Source organism: Amphibalanus amphitrite, unplaced genomic scaffold (assembly GCF_019059575.1).
Source record: "Amphibalanus amphitrite isolate SeventyFive unplaced genomic scaffold, NRLGWU_Aamphi_draft 001795F_arrow, whole genome shotgun sequence".
NCBI lineage: Eukaryota > Metazoa > Arthropoda > Thecostraca > Balanomorpha > Balanidae > Amphibalanus > Amphibalanus amphitrite.
The window spans coordinates 1-18,606 of record NW_024883288.1 but is presented as its reverse complement, the minus strand read 5'-3'; the positions used below and the strand labels follow the sequence as shown (position 1 = coordinate 18,606).

Here is an 18,606-nt window from a genome sequence, read left to right as displayed (position 1 = left end):
TGGTCTTATAGGAAAAAGTCCGGTGGGGTTACGTTCGGAGAATTCGCCGACCACGGGCGTGTCTCGAACCTCGAGATCACGCGCTGCCCGAAGCGCTCCCACAGCCCCTCCCGGTTTTCTTTAGCGGTATTGGCGTGGCACCGTCTTGCTGGAACCATTGGATCTTAAACGTTTCCGGATCTCTGCTCATCCTGATAATATTGCAGAACCCTCCAAAACGTAGCCAGACGGCTACCCGATATCGCTGACCATTGACAGTCTGAGTAGCGCATCTCTCACACGAGTGGTGTTCGCCGTGAGCCTTTGATTGGGTTTATGGCCGCCGTTGTGTTCCTTGAATTGCGTGAACCTATTGTTAACACTTCCTCGAGCCAGAAACTTGTCAATAATGTGGAAAATTTTGTTTCTAAATGTTGCTCTCTTTGCCCTAAAGTGCTTGCGGATCTTCCGTGGTGTCGAGCCGACCGGCTTAGTCTGGGAAAGCATAATTTCACGAGTTTTGCTTTTAGTTCCTAAGACCACGGCTTCATTTTTTAAGCTCAAACTATGGTGTCATATAAATCTACGAAAAATTCTCCGTTTTTCCACGTGCATTGAGTTTGCTTAAATTTTGTTAGGGGTCCTCTATTTGCAAAAGAAATCCGTCTAACTTTTTTGAGAAGCCCGGTATAACAAATTGTATGGTAAATTTGGGAACACGAATCATGCCCTTTCTTCTCACTAGACCAAAAGGTTGACGATGTTATTCAGCGTGATTTGTACGATTCTTGAAAACACATAAAACAACTTATCGTTTCTAAGCACGAAATGGAAATACACGATTCACGTTTTCTGAACCATTGTTATTATATAATTGCCTGAATCATATTGAACGAACACTACGTTTGTCACCAGGAATATCTGCTGAGGCATCATCACTGGCAGTTGGTTGAGGACTATTAGTTCCACCACTCACAGCTGTTGGTGAGTTCCCCGTGACGGCACCCACAGTCGGCTGTGAGTGTCCAGTGACGGCACCCACAGTTGGCTGTGAGTGTCCAGCGACTCCCCACTCAGCTGTGGGAGGACTACCACCGACCCCGACCCCCGCTGTCGGCGACCCGCCAGCGACCTCACCCACGGTCGTCACCGCCCTGCGTGTGACGTCACCCACCATAGAGAGGGCCGCGCCCGTGACGTCACTGGCTGTCGTCCGGTAGCTGCCCGTGACGTCACTCACACTCGACAGCAGGCTGTTTGTGACGTCACTCAGGATCGTCAGTGAGTGTTCGGTGGCCTCTCTCTGTATTGACAGTGACTGTCCTGTGACGTCACCGACACTCGTCAGCGCCCTCTCGGTGACGTCACTCACCAGAGTCTGCACGGACGCCGTGACGTCACTGGCAGTCGTTATTGAGTCTTCACTGCCGTCACTCGCAATAGACACGGAGCCGGACGTCACGTCACTAGTGCTCGATAGAGGACTTCCAGTGACATCACTCTCCTTAACCATACCACCCATGTCTCTCTTGGGAAACGTCATCGCTCGGTTATACGCGGTAAAATCCCCATCGTCGGTTCACTCGCAGTAGATGGCGAACACGGAGGCGACGGCGCGCAGCTGCTGGTTGGCGAACTCGGCCCTCATGCAGCGGTCCTTCTCAGCGTCCCAGACGCAGCGGCTGATGGCCCGCACCGCCTGGCCGCGGCTCTCCGTTACCACCACCTGCGGGACAGACAGACAGGAGGACAGACAGACAGACAGACAGACAGACAGGAGGACAGGCGGACAGACAGACAGACAGACAGACAGACAGACAGACAGACAGACAGACAGACAGGCGGATAGACAGACAGACAGACAGACAGACAGACAGACTGACAGACAGACAGACAGACAGACTGACAGACAGGCGGTCAGACAGACAGACAGACAGACAGACAGACAGACAGACAGACAGGCGGTCAGACAGACAGACAGACAGACAGACAGACAGACAGACAGACAGACAGATGACGGCAACACTCAGCGCCGACCACAGTGAGACAGCGGGCGGCAGCATCAGTCCAAGAGCCAGTCCCTTGCTCTCATTTTGATCCTCTTCAATTCCCTCTGTTCTTACCTGAACGACCAGACGGACTCGTGGTGACACCAGCCCCAGCGTCTCGTCCTTTATTTTCTCCGCGGCAGCCACCGCCAGTCGGCGCGCCTCGTCGGCATCGTAGCTGGGGAGGTGGGGCGAGAGAGAGAGAGAGAGAGAGAGAGAGAGAGAGAGAGAGAGAGAGAGAGAGAGAGAGAGAGAGAGAGAGAGAGAGAGAGAGAGAGAGAGAGAGAGAGAGAGAGAGAGAGAGAGAGAGAGAGAGAGAGAGAGAGAGAGAGAGAGAGAGGAGAGAGAGAGAGAGAGAGAGAGAGAGAGAGAGAGAGAGAGAGAGAGAGAGAGAGAGAGAGAGAGAGAGAGAGAGAGAGAGAGAGAGAGAGAGAGAGAGAGAGAGAGAGAGAGAGAGAGAGAGAGAGAGAGAGAGAGAGAGAGAGAGAGAGAGAGAGAGAGAGAGAGAGAGAGAGAGAGAGAGAGAGAGAGAGAGAGAGAGAGAGAGAGAGAGAGAGAGAGAGAGAGAGAGAGAGAGAGAGAGAGAGAGAGAGAGAGAGAGAGAGAGAGAGAGAGAGAGAGAGAGAGAGAGAGAGAGAGAGAGAGAGAGAGAGAGAGAGAGAGATCATATACATACATACATTCAGGCTTTGTAGCATTTGAAATATGAGTAGAACTCAAAATAACACGGCATAGCCCATGGGTATGGTAGCGACTAGCGAGGGCCCCTCTCCGCTCCCACACTGACCTCTGTCCTCCGAAGAGTCTGTCGAGGACGCGTTTGGCCACGCGCTCGATGGGCTCGGGCACGGTCGGCTGGTCCATCTGCATGTCGTACGAGTGCTCGTGGCGCTGGCGTTTCTGCAGCTGGAAGTCGTCGAGCTCTCGCGGCACGTCTTTGTGCGTGATCTCGACCACGGTGCTGAGGTCCTTCTCCCTGCCCATGACTGCCGCCAGCTGCTGACCAGCCACTCGGAGCGAGCTGCCTGCTGCCTTCTATGGAGGCCCGACTCTTCTAGCGTTCAATTGATCCTAGGCTGGAGCGAGGTGGTGACAAGGCTCCAAACATATTACCAATGAATAAAACAATGAACTTCATGTGCAGATGATCACAGTGTCAAATTTCAATAATAGAAACAAGCAGCGAAAATGTAAAAGCAGCGACGCGTAAATGTGGTGCAACTGGGTGCAACTGGGTGCAACGCGCCCGTAGCGAGTAAGTGTGATTATTTCGCCATCACTTATAGCTCGTGCAAATAAATCTGATCGTACTTCCGGACAGAATCAGTCGATTTAGTCTCCTATTGTCTCGGACTGATTTTCATACAATCCTAGATTAAAACAGGCACCAGATTAATGATCAACATATGTATATTCACTGGCTTGCACACAACTCTTCACCTTACATCAACCCGACACTATCAACAATCAGATCATCAACCTAACTAACATCCACTCATTATCGCCTCTGCAAATGCATTCCTGCGGCTCTTTGATATACTCGTACAGTGCAGAGTCGGTACTCTTATCTGAAGTGTTGTCTATTTCTACAGCCTCTTGCTCTGTGTAGATGAATACGCACCGTGCATCTTATTCGTGCCACCCACCCATCACGTATCGTGCATAGACCTCCGCACATTTCATTTACTGCCTGATCGCTGCCAATTTGACCACATGAGCTGATAATGAAATTACGGTCTCCTCTGAGTTTAACAGGTTTTAGACCATCGTATCTCATATGGGCACTGCATTGAAACCGTTTATCAGGACTTGTATTATTCCTTTTCCTTTTCGCCTTCTACGCTTACTTTTGCTGTACAAGTGCGTACTTGACTTGTCCCTTTCCTTGGTATTTGTTTCCCTTGGCTTGTTAACTCTGCATGCTGGGTCTTCAGAATACCATTTGTGTTTTGTAGGCGCCACCATCTGTGTGGCCTCTTCAGTGGCTTCTAGCGACTGTTTTCCTCTATGGACCATTCAGCCGCCGCTGGCCGTCTCCAGAGACGCACACGCCGGCTGCCATTCGTGGAAGTATCTCCCTGAAATCAACATGATACGCCATTCGAAACGGAGGGATTCGAAGAAAATGAACGTTTAAAATGATGAACGCATTATGAAATGCAATCCATATGTCATATAACCTTAGAGTGCTACTTGTGTTTCCAAATATCTTCCATGATGACATCGAAAAGGTTAATTTGTAGCCGGGTGCTATGTTTCATAATCTAATCGCTTTATCTAATCAATGCATTGTAGCGATTAATTGTATTAGATATCAAAATGTTCCAAGCATGGCGCTGTTACATTGAATGAAGTCTGGTCGGAAAGGCCAGGAGCGTGTATTCATAAATCATTTGGTCATCACCCAGGTCAGGTCAGGAGCGGTTCAAGCTCGGTGAGGGTGAGGTCAGTGTAAGGTCCGGTCAGGATCATGAAGGTATTAGGACAGGATCAGTTCAGGTCACGTTATTACCCGCTGATGACGCTCTGAAGCTGTTTTCCGACGCTGTGTCTCACTCTCGCCCAGATCTCCCGCCAGACGGAGTGGCGAAAGTGAAATAACGTTAGCTGCCGCAGCGCCTCAACTGAAAGAAACATACGACAGGTGAGATGGTCATCACAAATGACGGACCGACGGTCAGTGAGTTACATAATGGACTTCCTGCAGTAGGCGATATGTCATATGTAGTTACTGCGCTGTAATGTGACTGACAGAGGTGACGTCACAGCCATGAACGAACAGCGTGGCAGGCGCGCCTGTCAGCTCGGTGACGTCAATGAGGCCGCTGACCTTTCTAAAAGAGTGAGTACTGACATGACTATCAACGCCTCCATTATAACAACACGGGTGGCAGTCGATGCACAAGGCAAAGACAATAGACGTGGTATGACATATAAGTGCATGCATGGCCTAAACTTTTGAATTCATTTTAAAAGAGATATCAAATCTGTCATTTGATAATCCTCTTAGACGTGGTTTGTACCTACCTTGCTACTACATACAGGGGCGGATCCAGGATTTTTCGGGAGGGGGGGGGGGGGCGGCAAGTCAAAATAGGGGCGACCTGGCAATCTGGGGGCGCTTCATACGAAGGGGCGCCAAACCGTCGTCAAAATCGAGAGTCGTCGAACCCGCGCCCGCGCCGTGGTGTGGGACGTTGTCATGCTCCCCCTCAGGTTTTTGGCAAATATCTGAAAAACAGCTGTGCGTAGCGCCGCCGTTTTCAGCACACATTACCATGCGCCTTTTTTGCACATGTTGTGAAAGTGTCAGGCCCGGGTCATGCAACGGCAGGTCACCAGGTCATGACAAGTGACCTAACCCCATGGCATGTTAAAATGCTCACCATTGCTATACCGACAGAACGGTCGCTTTGAAACTGTCAACGATTGATGAAAGCAACAATATTCATGAAATGTATATCTCGGAATTTTGATATTTTTGGGCTAAGGTCAAGTAGATCTCGCTGTGCATGTCAATATATAAAAATTGGTTCAACTGGCCCCGCTCTCCCCTATAGGTATATTATGAAATGCAATTGTACATATGTACATTTCGATTCCTTTCTCGTGGTTTTGCTTCATCAACTGTTTGATTCTATTGTTACTGGCCGAGGGGGCCCGGGCGGGGAGTGTGCCACCCCCCGTACGATTTTTTTCGGGATAGTTCAAAACAGCCGGGCGCTTACATTAGATAGAGTGCTGAATTTTGGTACCCGTGACTTTTGATTCAAGCCGAATCTTATGACACTAATCAAACTTTTTAGGTGCGGTCAGGTCACTGACCTATGAAGTCATAAGTCAAACCCTGCAGGGTTCTAAAATGAGGCACCTTCGCAATGCCTTCAGTGCCAGAGGAGCTTTCAGAGGGAAATGAAACAAATTCATAGGGCCTAGTAGCCTCCAGAGGTCCCACACATGTAACTGTAATCTCAAATTCTTATTAAGGTTTGCCTGAGGTCAGGTGAGTCGCGTGACCTCACCATTCTCCATAGGTGAAATATGGAAACTGTTATTGTGGAGCCGGAAATCATTGCTCTAAAACTATCACCTGTACATGGATGCGTGGCTTCATGCACTCCTTGCAACTTGCAAGGTTTGCATCGTGGCGTCATTAATGATAATGTCACTATGGAGTTTTTCGTCATAACTCCCGATCACAGATAGAGCGTTGTGAAAACCGCCATTGGACTCGGGAAGACATGTCAAATTGAGTGGCATGCGACATGACCTCCTTTTACCAACGTTGTGACCTGAGTGGCCTGACCTCGACCCGAGGCCAGCACCTTTAGATAACATCACCCAATCAAAAAGAATGTCATTCGACACGCCTGAGCATGGCGAGCACGATTGTGCCAACATCGTGGCCCTGCGACCATTTTTGGCGAATGTATTTAACATTAGCCGTTTTCACGACGGCCATCTGGTACACATTTGGTGCACATCTGGTACAGATTAGGTGCAGATTTGGTCAAATCAGGTTCAGTGTGTCTCTTAGCAGCTATTAAGCTAGGGTTGCACAACTTGCTTATATGCCTGCTTTGTCATATTATCAGAGAGCATAAACGATTAAAACACTGAAATAATTTCATAAAATGAAGATATTTGCTGTAAAAGAAATTAGGTGCAGATTTGGTCAAATCAGGTGCATTCGCCGGATAGCCCGTCGTGAAAACGGCTATTAGCCGTTTTCACGACGGCCATTTGGTACACATTTGGTGCACATCTGGTACAGATTAGGTGCAGATTTGGTCAAATCAGGTTCAGTATGATTCCTTATTCCTGATTCCAACCCTCGCCAGGCGAGGGCCTTTTCCATAACACGTACGGCGAGGGGGGTTGGTACGACCCCCCCTGGCGATTGGCTCCTATGGCACTTAGAAACGCCAAATTTACAGGGTAGGTGGGTCCATAGGAGATCTCGCCCCTGTGAACGTTTGGTGATTCTAGTCTCTAGGTCAATATTTAGGGGGTTTTGGGGGCATGAGTGCAAAATTTCTTAACCCGCGCGGGGCTGGTGGGTAAATTCCCCCCCCCCTCGCGAATTTTTGCAATATCTCAAAAACGGCGGCGCGCAGCGGCCAAACTTTCAGTACCTTTTCTTACAACAATTTGACACGTTCCCTGAAAATTTCAGCGAAATCCTTTGGATTTTTTGTTGAAAAAATGACGTTATATTGACGTCATGTTCGCCATTTTCGCCTCAAAAACGGCAAAATTTCAAACGCCGCCAACATCTTCATTTTTAAAGCAATCAAGACGTAACAACCCAGTAAACATGCCGACGTTGGCCCGACGTCGGCCGACGTCGGGGTGACGTCGGCAACTCGGCATCGGCATGCCGACGTCGGCCCGACGTTGGTCCAACCTCGGCACGACGTCGGCTGGATGTCGGATATGCTCGCATGTTCCGACGTCCAGCCGAGGTCCAGCCGACGTCGGGCCGACGTCGGACCGAGATCAATTGCTGAGGTCCAGCCGACGTCGGGCCGACGTCGGGGCGACGTCGGACCGACATCGGCCGCTGTTTTGACCGTTAAAATAATATAAAATACATGTTTCATGTTTCATAAAGAGCTTCTGTATTCAAAATATCCTCAGGAAACTCAAATCTTCCTCCACGCCGCAACCCCCTGATCCGGACTGGACGGGAAACTTTATCCCATTCCCATTTGGGATTGCCCGTAAGCCGAGCTCGCCCGTAGCCGGGTGCGGTGAGTGCTTGGGGGCTGCTCGGCCTATCCTTTGGTCAGGCCCAGCCCCGGCAACTCACCAGGGCCGGGCCCAGTTCATATAGAAAGGCCAGTCGGCAAGTGTCACTTTGCCAAAGTGCCACTTATCAAAGGGACACTGTAAGCCGGAACTGTATTTCCACTGCCGCGGTCGGCACCTGCACACCGAACGACGCGCAAACCCGATCCTCCCCTCCGCCTGACCCCCACTGCCCGGCGGCCGCTGCAGATGGCCTTCGCCGCTGCCGGCCGCCGGCACATCCGAACTTTGACCCGCCTGCGCGCGCGCCAACATGAGCGAGCCGGCGAAACAGATCAGCGCTGCCAGTAGGGGAAGTTGGGGGAACGCCGAATACTTTTTTTCTGACGCCCGTAGCACGCAAGGTAGACAACAAAAGCTATTCTTGTTGGCGTCATTCGAGAGGCCAGTCTTTTGCCTTTCAAACATACCAGGCGCATTTGATGAATTCGCATACCGTTAAGCGCACAAACTAAAAATATCAAAGCAGTGACTTTTTCGGCGTTGCCCCGGACTGCGGGGAAAGCCAAAAATGGGAGAAATGATCTACGGGGAATGCCGACATTGATGTTTTGCCACTTTATCTCAAACTTTATCCAGAATTTATCAAAGCTGACACGCGTTTTAAGAGCTTGAGGACGCTTGGTGCACACTGGAAGTTATAATTGTGTGATATAATAAGAAAATGCCAGGTAAATAATTCCTTATAGGTAACAGGCCGTTGTGTCGGTTGAAAGTGTAATTTATGTGACTAAAAATTCGCGTTGCTATTCTACAGCAGTAAAGTCCACGTAGCGTGCTTTTACGTGCGTAATTGCACGTTTTCGGCATTACCCCAGCCAGCCATACTTTCATTTGCAAGCCCATAACTTTTCAACGTGCCGTATAAATTTCAAATAGGCAGCACACTTATGCAAAGACATGCTGAAGATTACTTGACCGAATTGCCCAGACAAACGGTAGCATAATGAGTAAGAAATGCAGCTTCAAAGGCGCATGTAGTACAAGGAACGCGTACCTTGAAAACGCTCTTGGCGCCCTCACAGCCGAAGTATTCCGAATGACGACTCGTAACAAACATGCGATAATTGTAGTCACTTAAGCTTCAGAGCATCACTGACAGGTGGCATCCATGTCTTACGGTTTTCGAAATATCTCGAATTTCGGCTTTGCCCCAACTCCGGCATTGCCCCAACTTCCCCTACACATTACAACACAGTACAGACACTCTGGGAAACGTTGGTGCAGGTGTGTAAGAGTGGCTATATGAATCCATTGTGGGGTCGCCCTTTCCAATAAGTGTCACGTAACAGCAATGGGACCAGGGACTCTACATATATGAACTGGACCCAGGGTGCTCGCCAAGAAGACCAATGTCTCCATCCTATGATCCTTCCGGGTCTGAAATGGTCTTATCAGACCGAAAGGGCATAACCCAACAAAACAAACCAAGTTTGTTAGCTGGCTGCGTGGTGTAGTGGTTAGCGCACTAACCTCGCGTTCGAATGACACGTGGTTCGAATCCCCTCGCCGGCTGATGCTTTTGGCGTGTTGTCCCAGTAAACATGCCGACGTCGGCGACTGGGGGGCTCGAATCCCGCCGCCGGTTGATATTTTTGGCGCGTTGCCCCAATAAACATGCCGACGTCGGCCCCGTCGGTCCAACGACAAACGATCTCGTCAACCTCGGCAAACGATCTCGGCCCGACGTCGGCTCGACGTCGGCTGGACTTCGGCTGGACGTCGGAACATGCGGGCATATCCGACGTCCAGCCGATGTCGGGCCGAGGTTGAACCGACGTTGGGCCGACGTTGTTGTTCGTCCTCTCGGCGTCTAGCGACGCGAAGCCTCGCGGCTTAGCATCCCTCTGCGCGCGGCCGCCATGGCCGCGATGTAACTTGTGCTCCTTGCAGTCTCTCTGGTTGGGGCGTGTATGCTTCCCGTCAGGCGGAACCGAAGCCCCATCTGCGCTGGGCACCGCAACAGAATGTGATCTGGGGTGTCGACTTCCTCCTTACAGAGTGGGCAGAGGGCTCCGCCGCATGCTCGTTCATTGCAGGCGTCGCACTGCCGTGTGGGGCTCTTGCCGATGCGATGCAGGTATTGTTGCGACCCTGACCAGTGTCCGGCTCTCAGCTGGTGGACGTCGATAGCCGTCAGACGGTCCAGGCCAGACACTGTGGGTGGGCGCGTTGTCCCCATCAGGGTTCGGAACCAGCCTGGGGGTCGCTGCTCTCGTGTGCGAGTGTCCGCCGCTCGCGCCGCTGCTCTATGCACTGTGCGCGTGTCCACCGGTACCTGCTCTTGGGGGAGAGATGCCGCCTCCTTGGCTAGGCTGTCGGCCATCTCATTCCCAGGCAGCCCGCAGTGGGACGGGACCCATTGTAGGCGCACCTGCCGCTCTCCATTGTCGGACACCAGGGCCAGAGCGTCCCAGACAGCTCGGTTCAGCTGCGTCCTTTGCTCGGCCGGGCCACTCCGTAGGGCAGATAGAGCTGCTTGCGAGTCGGTACACAGTATGATGGGGTCCTCCTCATGATCAGTGTGGTTGCCGATGTAGTTTAGTGTCTCGCGGAGTGCCACCATCTCCGCTCGGTAACTCGAGCAGAGCTTGCCCGCTGGTGCGCGGAGCTCGTGGCTCCCCCCGTCGGGCCACTCGATATAGCCGCCCGCTCCACCGTCCAGCACTCCTTCCGTGGCGGATCCGTCCGTCCAGGCCCAGATCGCGCACTGGGGGAGGGACGCCAGGTGCAGGGCGGCCGCCTGTCGGCGGGTCTCCGCGGACGCTCCGGAGGGGGGTGTGGCTCCTATCCCCAGGTCAAAGACCACCGGGGGGGCCTCCTCCCACGGGGCGACGCTGGGCGGCAGCACCGGCTCGATCGGGGCCACGACACCTGCCATGTGCCAGGCCTCCAGACCCACCGTGCGCCAGCCCGTCACCGCCTTCAACCGTGGGTTGACGGTCGCGTCCGCTACTCGGCGTAGTGGGTCCTCTTCTGGGAGGGCTCTTGCCTTCGCGAGGAATCGCGCCGCCAGGGTGGTTTTCCGGGCCGTCACCGGAGCCAGTCCTGCCTCCGCCATCAGGGCTTCGGTGGGGGTTGAGCGCGTGCAGCCCGTTATGACGCGGGCGGCCTCCCTCATCTCCCTCTCCAGTACCTCCACGTGGGAGGGGGACGCGGCCGGTAGCCACGCTGCGGCGGCGTGCTCCAGCGCGCCTCTGACGTAGCCGTTGGCCACGATGCGGAGTTGCCGCTCTTCCAGCCCCCAGTCCCTGCCCGTCAGTCTCCTGAGGTGTTGCAGTCTCGGTCGGGTTCTCTGTCGCATCCTCTTGCAGTGCGGGCCGAAGTGGAGGAGGCGATCCAGCGTTACTCCGAGCAGGTTGAGAGTCTCGCGGGCCTCAACTCTCGCTCCAGCCACCCTGATGGACAGGTCCACTGCGTCCTTCGGCCACTGCGAGAGCACCAGGACCTGGGTTTTCTCTCCCGAGACGACCATCTTCGATGTCCTGGCCCATCTTGTCAGCGTGTCAGCGGCTTGCTGGGCTCGGTGTCTGGCCGTCTCGATGCTCGCACCCGCGCACAGGGTTGCAGTGTCGTCGGCGTACATATAGGGTGTGCATCCTTGGCTCGCCTTGAGGGAGTGTGCGAGGGGTGCCGCCCACAACAGAAACAAGAGCGGGGACAGGACGCTACCTTGCGGTAGGCCCGCCCGAAACACCCGTTCGCCACTCTTCGCTCCGTTCACCTCGACGGCGACTCGTCGGTCTCGGAGCCACTGCCACGTCCACTGCACCATGCAGCGCGGGAGTCCCAGCTCTAGCAGTCTCAGACGTAGGAGGCGATGGTCCACCACGTCATAGGCACGCGCGAAGTCATACGCGACCAGCACGTACTTCTGGGCGGTGGTGCCTTCTGGTGGGTCTGCACGTCTGGACTTGGGCCGATTCCATCCGTCTTGCACTTGCTGGACGAGTCTGCCGATGCTGTCCTCGACCGATCGGCCAGCCCTGAAGCCGACCTGCTCCGGTGGGACCAGTCCGCGGGACTCGGCCAGGAAGGTGAGACGTCGCTTGATGAGTCGCTCAGCCAACTTGCCGACGTGCGAGGTCAGAGCGATGGGGCGGTAGCTCGCGGTGAGTCGCTTGTCCTTCCCCGCCTTGGGGATGGGGACCACCGTCGCTTGTCGCCACTGCCTCGGGACCTCTGCGGTCCGCCACGACATGTTGATGATGGTCAGCAGGACCTTGCGAGCCACCGGTCCTAGATGTCGGAGCATCTCGTTCGAGATGCCGTCTGGTCCGGGGGCCTTCTTGAGCTGGAGTCCGCTGAGCTCTCTGACCAGGTCCTGCAGGCTGAAGGGGCCGCATGTTCCTTCTCGTCGATCGCCGCACCCGCGGCAGGAGCGGTGCTCTTCCCGTAGCTGCCTCTTGGTATCGCGGTCCAGCTTCGGTATGCGCACCTGCTTCGAGACCCTCGCATACACTTGGACGAAGGCCTCTGCCTTATCGCGGTCGGTTACGATGAGGCGGTCTCCCTTCAGCATCGCTTGGCCGTCCCTGGGCTCATCGTCACAACATCGCTTCCACTTCTTCAGCGTCTTGTGGACCCTGCCGACGTTGGCTGGCCTGTTCAAGGTGGTGGAGACGAAGTCCTTGAAGTGTGCGATGGTGGCCTTCTTCTCCAGTTCGGCCGCGCGCCGCTTGGCCGCGATCCAGCGCTCCCGGGACGGTGTGTCACCATCGCGCAGGGCCGCGCGCGCCGCGCGCCGTTCTATGATCGCCTCCTGGAGGTCGGGGTCCAAGGCCCACGGGCGAGGATCCGCCCTGGCGCCTCGCGGGATGTGGCGCACTGCAGCCCGTTGCAGCGCCGACTCGAACCGGTCCGCCAATACCTGAGTCGTCAGGTCCGGCTCCAGTTCGGCCAGCGACTGCTCGCAGTCGGCCGCGAACGCCTGCCACTCCGCCTTGTGGAACGCCCACTTGGTCTTGCGGACCCTCCTGGGGGGCGCCGTCTCGGACCTCACCTCCACCACCATGGGAAGGTAGTCGCTCCCAAGGTCAGGGCCGAGAGACCACACTGCCCTGCGGGCCAGGGGGGCACTGCACGCGGCGAGGTCTGGGGCCGTCTGAGCACCTGATCGGTAGCTCGTGAAGGTGGGTTCTCCGCTGTTGAGCGGGACCCATCCCTCCGCTTCCATCCAGTCAGCCATCCTCTCCCCCACCGCGTCAGCCGCTTCGCAGGCCCTGTCCCAGCTGGGGTGATGGCCGTTGATGTCGCCGATGATGATGGTCTTGTTGTTGTTGGGGAGGCATCGCGGGTCGAAGCGGTCCTCTCGGTCGTCACCCGTCGCCCGGATGGGCGGTCTGTAGATGTTGAGCACATCCAGTGTCTGCGGTCCTAGCAGACGGACTCCACAGAGCTCCGTGGTGTCGTCCGCTGCCGCCAGGTAGGGGAGAGTGGGGTGGGTTGTATCAGTTTTTACTCCGAGACCCATAAACTCGTAACTATCCGTGATAAACTCATTATTTCCATACTATCCCCTTCCTTGATTCTTCTGCTTTTTTGTGCAAAGTAACTTTTCCGCTACCTCTACCAGTTTTTCTTCTACGGTCTGCCGAATAGAACAATGTTTTTGATACAACTTGCCCCATGGCTTGGGTGAGTTGTATCACATGGTGGGGTAATTTGTATCACTATTTCACGTTTCAGGGAGTGTGCTTGCTACTGGTTTTGAACATAACAGCAACATTAAATGGGGTTAATACAATGTATAGGTATGCTCAAAGGCTTCACTTTATTAGACCAAACTTAGGTCAATGCAATCCGAACGAAACATCAACAGACTAGACGCAAAAGTGGCCCGTTAAGAGCAAAGAAGCCAACACATTGTGCCGAAATGGAACGAGCATTGACTAGCTACCTACAAACGCGAGCCAGGGCTTAGCTTTCGCGATCAAAAGCAACATACCCATACATACATACATACATACATGTTACAACATACCCCACCCGGCTCTGATACAACATGTACCTAGCCGCCATCTTGGAAAAACATCCTCGTGCTCAAAAAACAGCGGACAGCTGGAGAAATCCGTTTTCACTCACGCAGCCTTAGAACCTACCCTCACCACCGCTACGGAGATCTTTCAAATTCGTGCACATCTAAATGCCCAAAACACACATTTTCTTGCAACTTATTTTTTTAGAATGACATTAAAAAAACATAAAATCGGATCTCACCTCGAGACGCGTCCACTCAGCCACAAGACAGAACAGGGAAAGATGGCGCCCGGAAAACCTCGTCGGCTGGTCGTGTCGCGAGCGCCATCCATTGGATAAGTTTGGCACAATTCGCCCTGATACAACTTGGACATGATACAACTCTCCCCGCTCTCCCCTACCGGTCGGAGAGAGGTGAGAAGTGCAGTCCAGCTCGGACATACACTGCGACGTCTCCTCCCTTCGCCGACACCGCGCCGGTCTGTCTTCCGCGCGCCCTGCGCACTACGACGGGGGGCTGGAACCCTGGTATGCTCGGCACCGCCTTCGGCAGCTGAGCCTCTTGAATGGCCGCTACATCTGCTTTAATCGCGGAAAGCCAGCCTCCCAGTTCTTGCACCTTGGTGCGCAAACCTTCGGCATTCCATGAGACAAGCGTCACGTGGCTTCTCCTGGCCCGATTCTTGCGGTAGCGGCGGTTCTTGAGGCGGCGCCTACTGCCAGTCCCCACCCCGTCGGTGCTCCCTCCTCCGGCGACGGAGGGGGGCGCGGCCGGCGCGCTAATCACTCAGCGGGCCGGGGCCGCGCTGCGAGCGCGGCTCCCAGGCCCGCGGGGGCATTGTGCGCTGCCCAGGCGACGGACGACCCTCGGCGAGGAAGAGTCGGTAGATGGAGTACGTGCCACCAGGCAGTGGCCGCGCGCAGAGGGAAGAGAGGCCAGTTGAGTCCGTTTGGCGTTCCGTCCGCGGCTGTCCACCGCAGACGGCGGTCGCAGGCGACCACACACCCCACCACTTGAAGGCGGACTCGTCCAGGGGGCTTGGGCCGACGTCGGGCCGAGCCTCGGCCCGACGTCGGGCCGACGTCGGCATGTTTACTGGGAAAGAAGGTTATACGTGTTTCTACTTTGTCTATCAAATTACTATCTCGGTTTTTTTATTTTTTAATTTTGGCCTAATTTTTCCTAAAAAAAACTGACTTTTTGGGGAAAATAAATATAAAATCCAAAATTTTGCGTGTATCGAAAAAACCGGAATATATGTCCAGAGAAGTGGTTCATGTGCACCTACATACTAATTTTTAGAAGAATTAGTTCAAAAATGTGGGAGTTATTTAAATTTTATGACGTTACGACAAACAATTTTTTTTTGAAAATGGATTTTTTTTTGGAAGTTCTAGACCTCCTACGGAAACAAAAATAGCACCATTCGATTTGCCGTGAAAAACTGCATCAGACAGACACCTTTTTAGGCCTTAACAACCAACTTCAAAATTTGACCTCACTTGACCTGACCTTGACCTGACCTCGACCTGAACTTCATCCAGATGTGGTCAATATCACCTATTGAGTCTGCCTATTGAATTCTATGAGTAAAATGACCCATAAAACATGTGTCCCACATGCCCTTTCCTTTATTTTGTTTTTGGTGACCTGACCTGACCTGACCTGACCTTGACCTTGACCTCTAAATGATAGTGTGTGCAACGAATATTGCCTTGGTAGCCTAAGAACACGTTTTGGGCTATCAGTCTCAGTCCATTCTTCGGCAACTACGGTGCAAGGCCGATACCGATGCTGTAGAATCTTGAAATTTGTACCCTTGACCCGACCTTGACCTTGACCTTAAAATTTAAATTAAGTACATGTTGTTAGTTTTTCGTGATGAGATCTTTCGATAAGCGTTTGAATTTTCCAAATAGGACCATTAGTTCGGGAGATAACAGGGGGGTAAAATTTACCCCCCCCCCCCAGCCCCGAGCGTTCGGCTGGAGACCCCAGCGCCGCGTGGGTTAAAACATGTCAAAAGTTTTTTCGCTTTTAACTTTTTACCTCGTAAAGGTAGAGCAAAAATAAAAGCACCAGTGAACACAAGACGTCCGTGCGCATCGAATGGATATACTTTGTTACCAATTTAAGTGAGCTCTGAAATTCAGTTGCCGCTAAGCTAGTCCAATTTTCCCCTGACCTTGTACCGGTTTTTGTGACATGGTGACCTGACCTGAAAAGACTAAGACTTCAAATTTTTAGGATAGGTGCGAAAAGGCTGCCCCAGACAATATGCTAAATTTGGCGGCGCTACGCGCCGCCGTTTTTATGTTATTTGCGAAAAACATAGTTATTACGTTATTTGCGAAAAACGAATAGTGCTCTCGCACTATTCGACTCACCTGCTTTTATGAGTACCTTCCTCACCAGTCCGTCCTGACTAGGAAGGAGCATGCCGGTAGTCCCCCCCCATTCCCCACCACCATCCCCATTTCTCTCCGTCCTCCTCACTCCTCTCCGTCGTAGTCCTCCTCACGCCTCCCCTTTCCTCTCAATCCTCCCCACGCCTCCCCTTTCCTCTCAATCCTTCCCACGCCTTCCCTTTCCTCTCAATCCTCCCCACGCCTCCCATTTCCTCTCAATTCTCCCCACGCCTCCCATTTTCTCTCAATTCTCCACATTCCTTCTCATTCCCACCGTTCTCCCCATACCTCCCCATTCCCCACCATCCTCCCCATTCCTCTTCATTTCCCACCATCCTCCCCATTTCTCCCCATTTCCCGCCATCCCCTCCATTCCTCCTCAGTTCCCACCATCCCTACCATTCCTCACCATCCTCCCGCTCCAGCCAGGAGAGGAACCTCAGTCTGGCGCTCATCGTCTCCGCTCGGAACTCGATGTCGAACGGAGGGTCGGTGGCGTCTGAGCCGGCCCTCCTGACCGGCCGGGCAGCACACAGCTCCGTGTGTAGGCGCGCTAGCACAGAACCTGACGGAGAGAGAATACAAGCAGATGGCGCCACTACATAGAGGGTACCTACTGGACAAACAGTGGCGATCTCAGCTGCCGGCGGCTCAGTCTGTGTCTGTGTGATCGCATCTGCGATCGCGGCGCGCCGGTGACCTGTCCGACATCCGTCCGGCATAGACACTCACCCAATCTGACCATGGCCGGGACACTCACCCAGTGTGACCAGGACCCGGGACACTCATCCAGCCGGAGCCGGACCCGGGACACTCACCCAGTCTAACCCGAACACTACTCGGACACTCACCCAGTGTGACCTGGACCCTGGCCGGCGCGCGGTAGGTGATGGTGCCGTTGCGCGCCCACGAGTGGTACGTCACGTCCACGGACAGCTGCCAGGAGGGCGTCACCCAGGTGGAGTTGATGGAGAGCCCGCCGTCCGGCCGAGCCGGCGCCGCCCTGAGCGGGAGCAGCGCGCAGTGAGCTGTCAGCCTGCCAGCTGTCTTGGACTTTGTACGAAAAGGAATGCTAGCCATATACATATATGTATACTGCTTTATGACTCCTGACTAACAGTAAAAAAAAAGCATGTTAACGACAAGTACTTTTCAACTCATCTCACCACACAGTGCCAGCGCGGTTGTGCTGTTTGCCGACGTCCGTCCGACCTGACTTCGATGAACCTGTTTTATCGTCTGACTCTGACCCGACTCTGAACCGACTCTGACCCGACGCTGATCTGACTCTGAACTGACTCTGACCTGACTCTGGTGACCCTGTACCGTCTGACCTGGCTCTGACCTGACTTTGGTGACCCTGTACCGTCTGACCTGACTCTGACCTGACTCTGGTGACCCTGTACCGTCTGACCTGACTCTGACCTGACTCTGGTGACTAGTGATGTCAATTACGGAAAATCGGAATACCGATACCAAACCAAATACCAACCAAAACCACGGGAAAATACCGAAACCAAACCAACTTGGGAAGCTGAGGGAAATACCAACTTTTTACCGATTTCTTAGCCTCTTATACATTAGTAAGGGCTTATGATACCAACAGAATACCAAACACATTACGATTGAAATACCAAATACCAAGTTGGTATCGGTTTGGTATCGGTATACCAAAAAGTTGGTATCCGATTGACATCTCTACTGGTGACCCTGTACCGTCTGACCTGACTCTGACCTGACTCTGGTGACCCTGTACCGTCTGACCTGACTCTGACCTGACTCTGGTGACCCTGTGCCGTCTGATCTGACTCTGACCTGACTGTGGTGACCCTGTGCCGTCTGACCTGACCCTGACCTGACTCTGGTGACCCTGTACCGGGAGATGCCGTTGACGGTGGCCACTTTAGCCGACCACCCGAAGGCAGGCGACCCGCCCCGGACTGGTGAGGTCGACCCTGAGCGGTTCAGCTGCGGATAAACGCCAACGAACGGTCACTGTCCGGCTGAGCGGTCACTGGTCAGAGTGGTCAACCAGTGATCAGCTGCGGGCACATGACCACCAACGGTCACCACCGGCAGAAGGCAAGGCTAACGCTCTTCAACCAGGTCACAGCACACTATACTGGCATGGGCAGAGGCTCCCTTCACCACCCACGGACACCAGAGGCGCTTCCTCTCCTTCCTCCCCACCGCCTCCCAGTCCCCCTCTCTTCCTCTCTCGGGGAGGCACTCGGGAGCCGCTCCCTCTCCATCTGTCTGTCTCTGTCTCTCTCTCTCTCTCCTCTCTCTCTCTCTCCTACTCTCTCTCGCTCGCTCTCTCTCTCTCTCCCTCTCTCTCTCTCTCTCTCTCTCTCTCTCCTCTCTCTCTCTCTCCGTCTCT

The 18,606-nt window shown here is 53.7% G+C and overlaps 1 protein-coding gene across 2 annotated transcripts; it reads right to left on the bottom strand.

The window, feature by feature from the left end:
• Positions 1 to 827: 827 nt before the first annotated feature.
• LOC122375205 (dynein light chain Tctex-type protein 2B-like) lies at positions 828 to 18,533 on the bottom strand. Of its 2 annotated transcripts, XM_043354457.1 has the most exons (7): positions 18,082 to 18,533; positions 17,078 to 17,229; positions 16,636 to 16,791; positions 4,540 to 4,651; positions 2,815 to 4,105; positions 2,103 to 2,205; positions 828 to 1,705 (listed from the first exon to the last, which is right to left on the bottom strand). In XM_043354457.1, exons 5-7 carry the CDS (start codon positions 3,009 to 3,011, stop codon positions 1,559 to 1,561), a joined length of 447 nt encoding a protein of 148 aa, XP_043210392.1. In that variant the 5' UTR covers positions 3,012 to 4,105; positions 4,540 to 4,651; positions 16,636 to 16,791; positions 17,078 to 17,229; positions 18,082 to 18,533; the 3' UTR covers positions 828 to 1,558. The 2 variants fall into 2 exon arrangements, with proteins under 2 accessions (XP_043210392.1, XP_043210391.1); XM_043354456.1 differs by lacking the exons at positions 17,078 to 17,229; positions 18,082 to 18,533 and having other exon boundaries at positions 16,636 to 16,852.
• Positions 18,534 to 18,606: the final 73 nt, after the last annotated feature.

Bases quoted from the DNA above. Each gene is read 5' to 3' on its own strand.
- LOC122375205 (XM_043354457.1), bottom strand. From the start codon at position 3,011: ATGGGCAGGGAGAAGGACCTCAGCACCGTGGTCGAGATCACGCACAAA. The intron at 2,206-2,814 runs GTCAGTGTGGGA...CCACCTCCCCAG, and splicing joins AGACTCTTCGGAGGACAGAG to CTACGATGCCGACGAGGCGC. The intron at 1,706-2,102 runs GTAAGAACAGAG...TCTGTCCCGCAG, and splicing joins GAGTCCGTCTGGTCGTTCAG to GTGGTGGTAACGGAGAGCCG.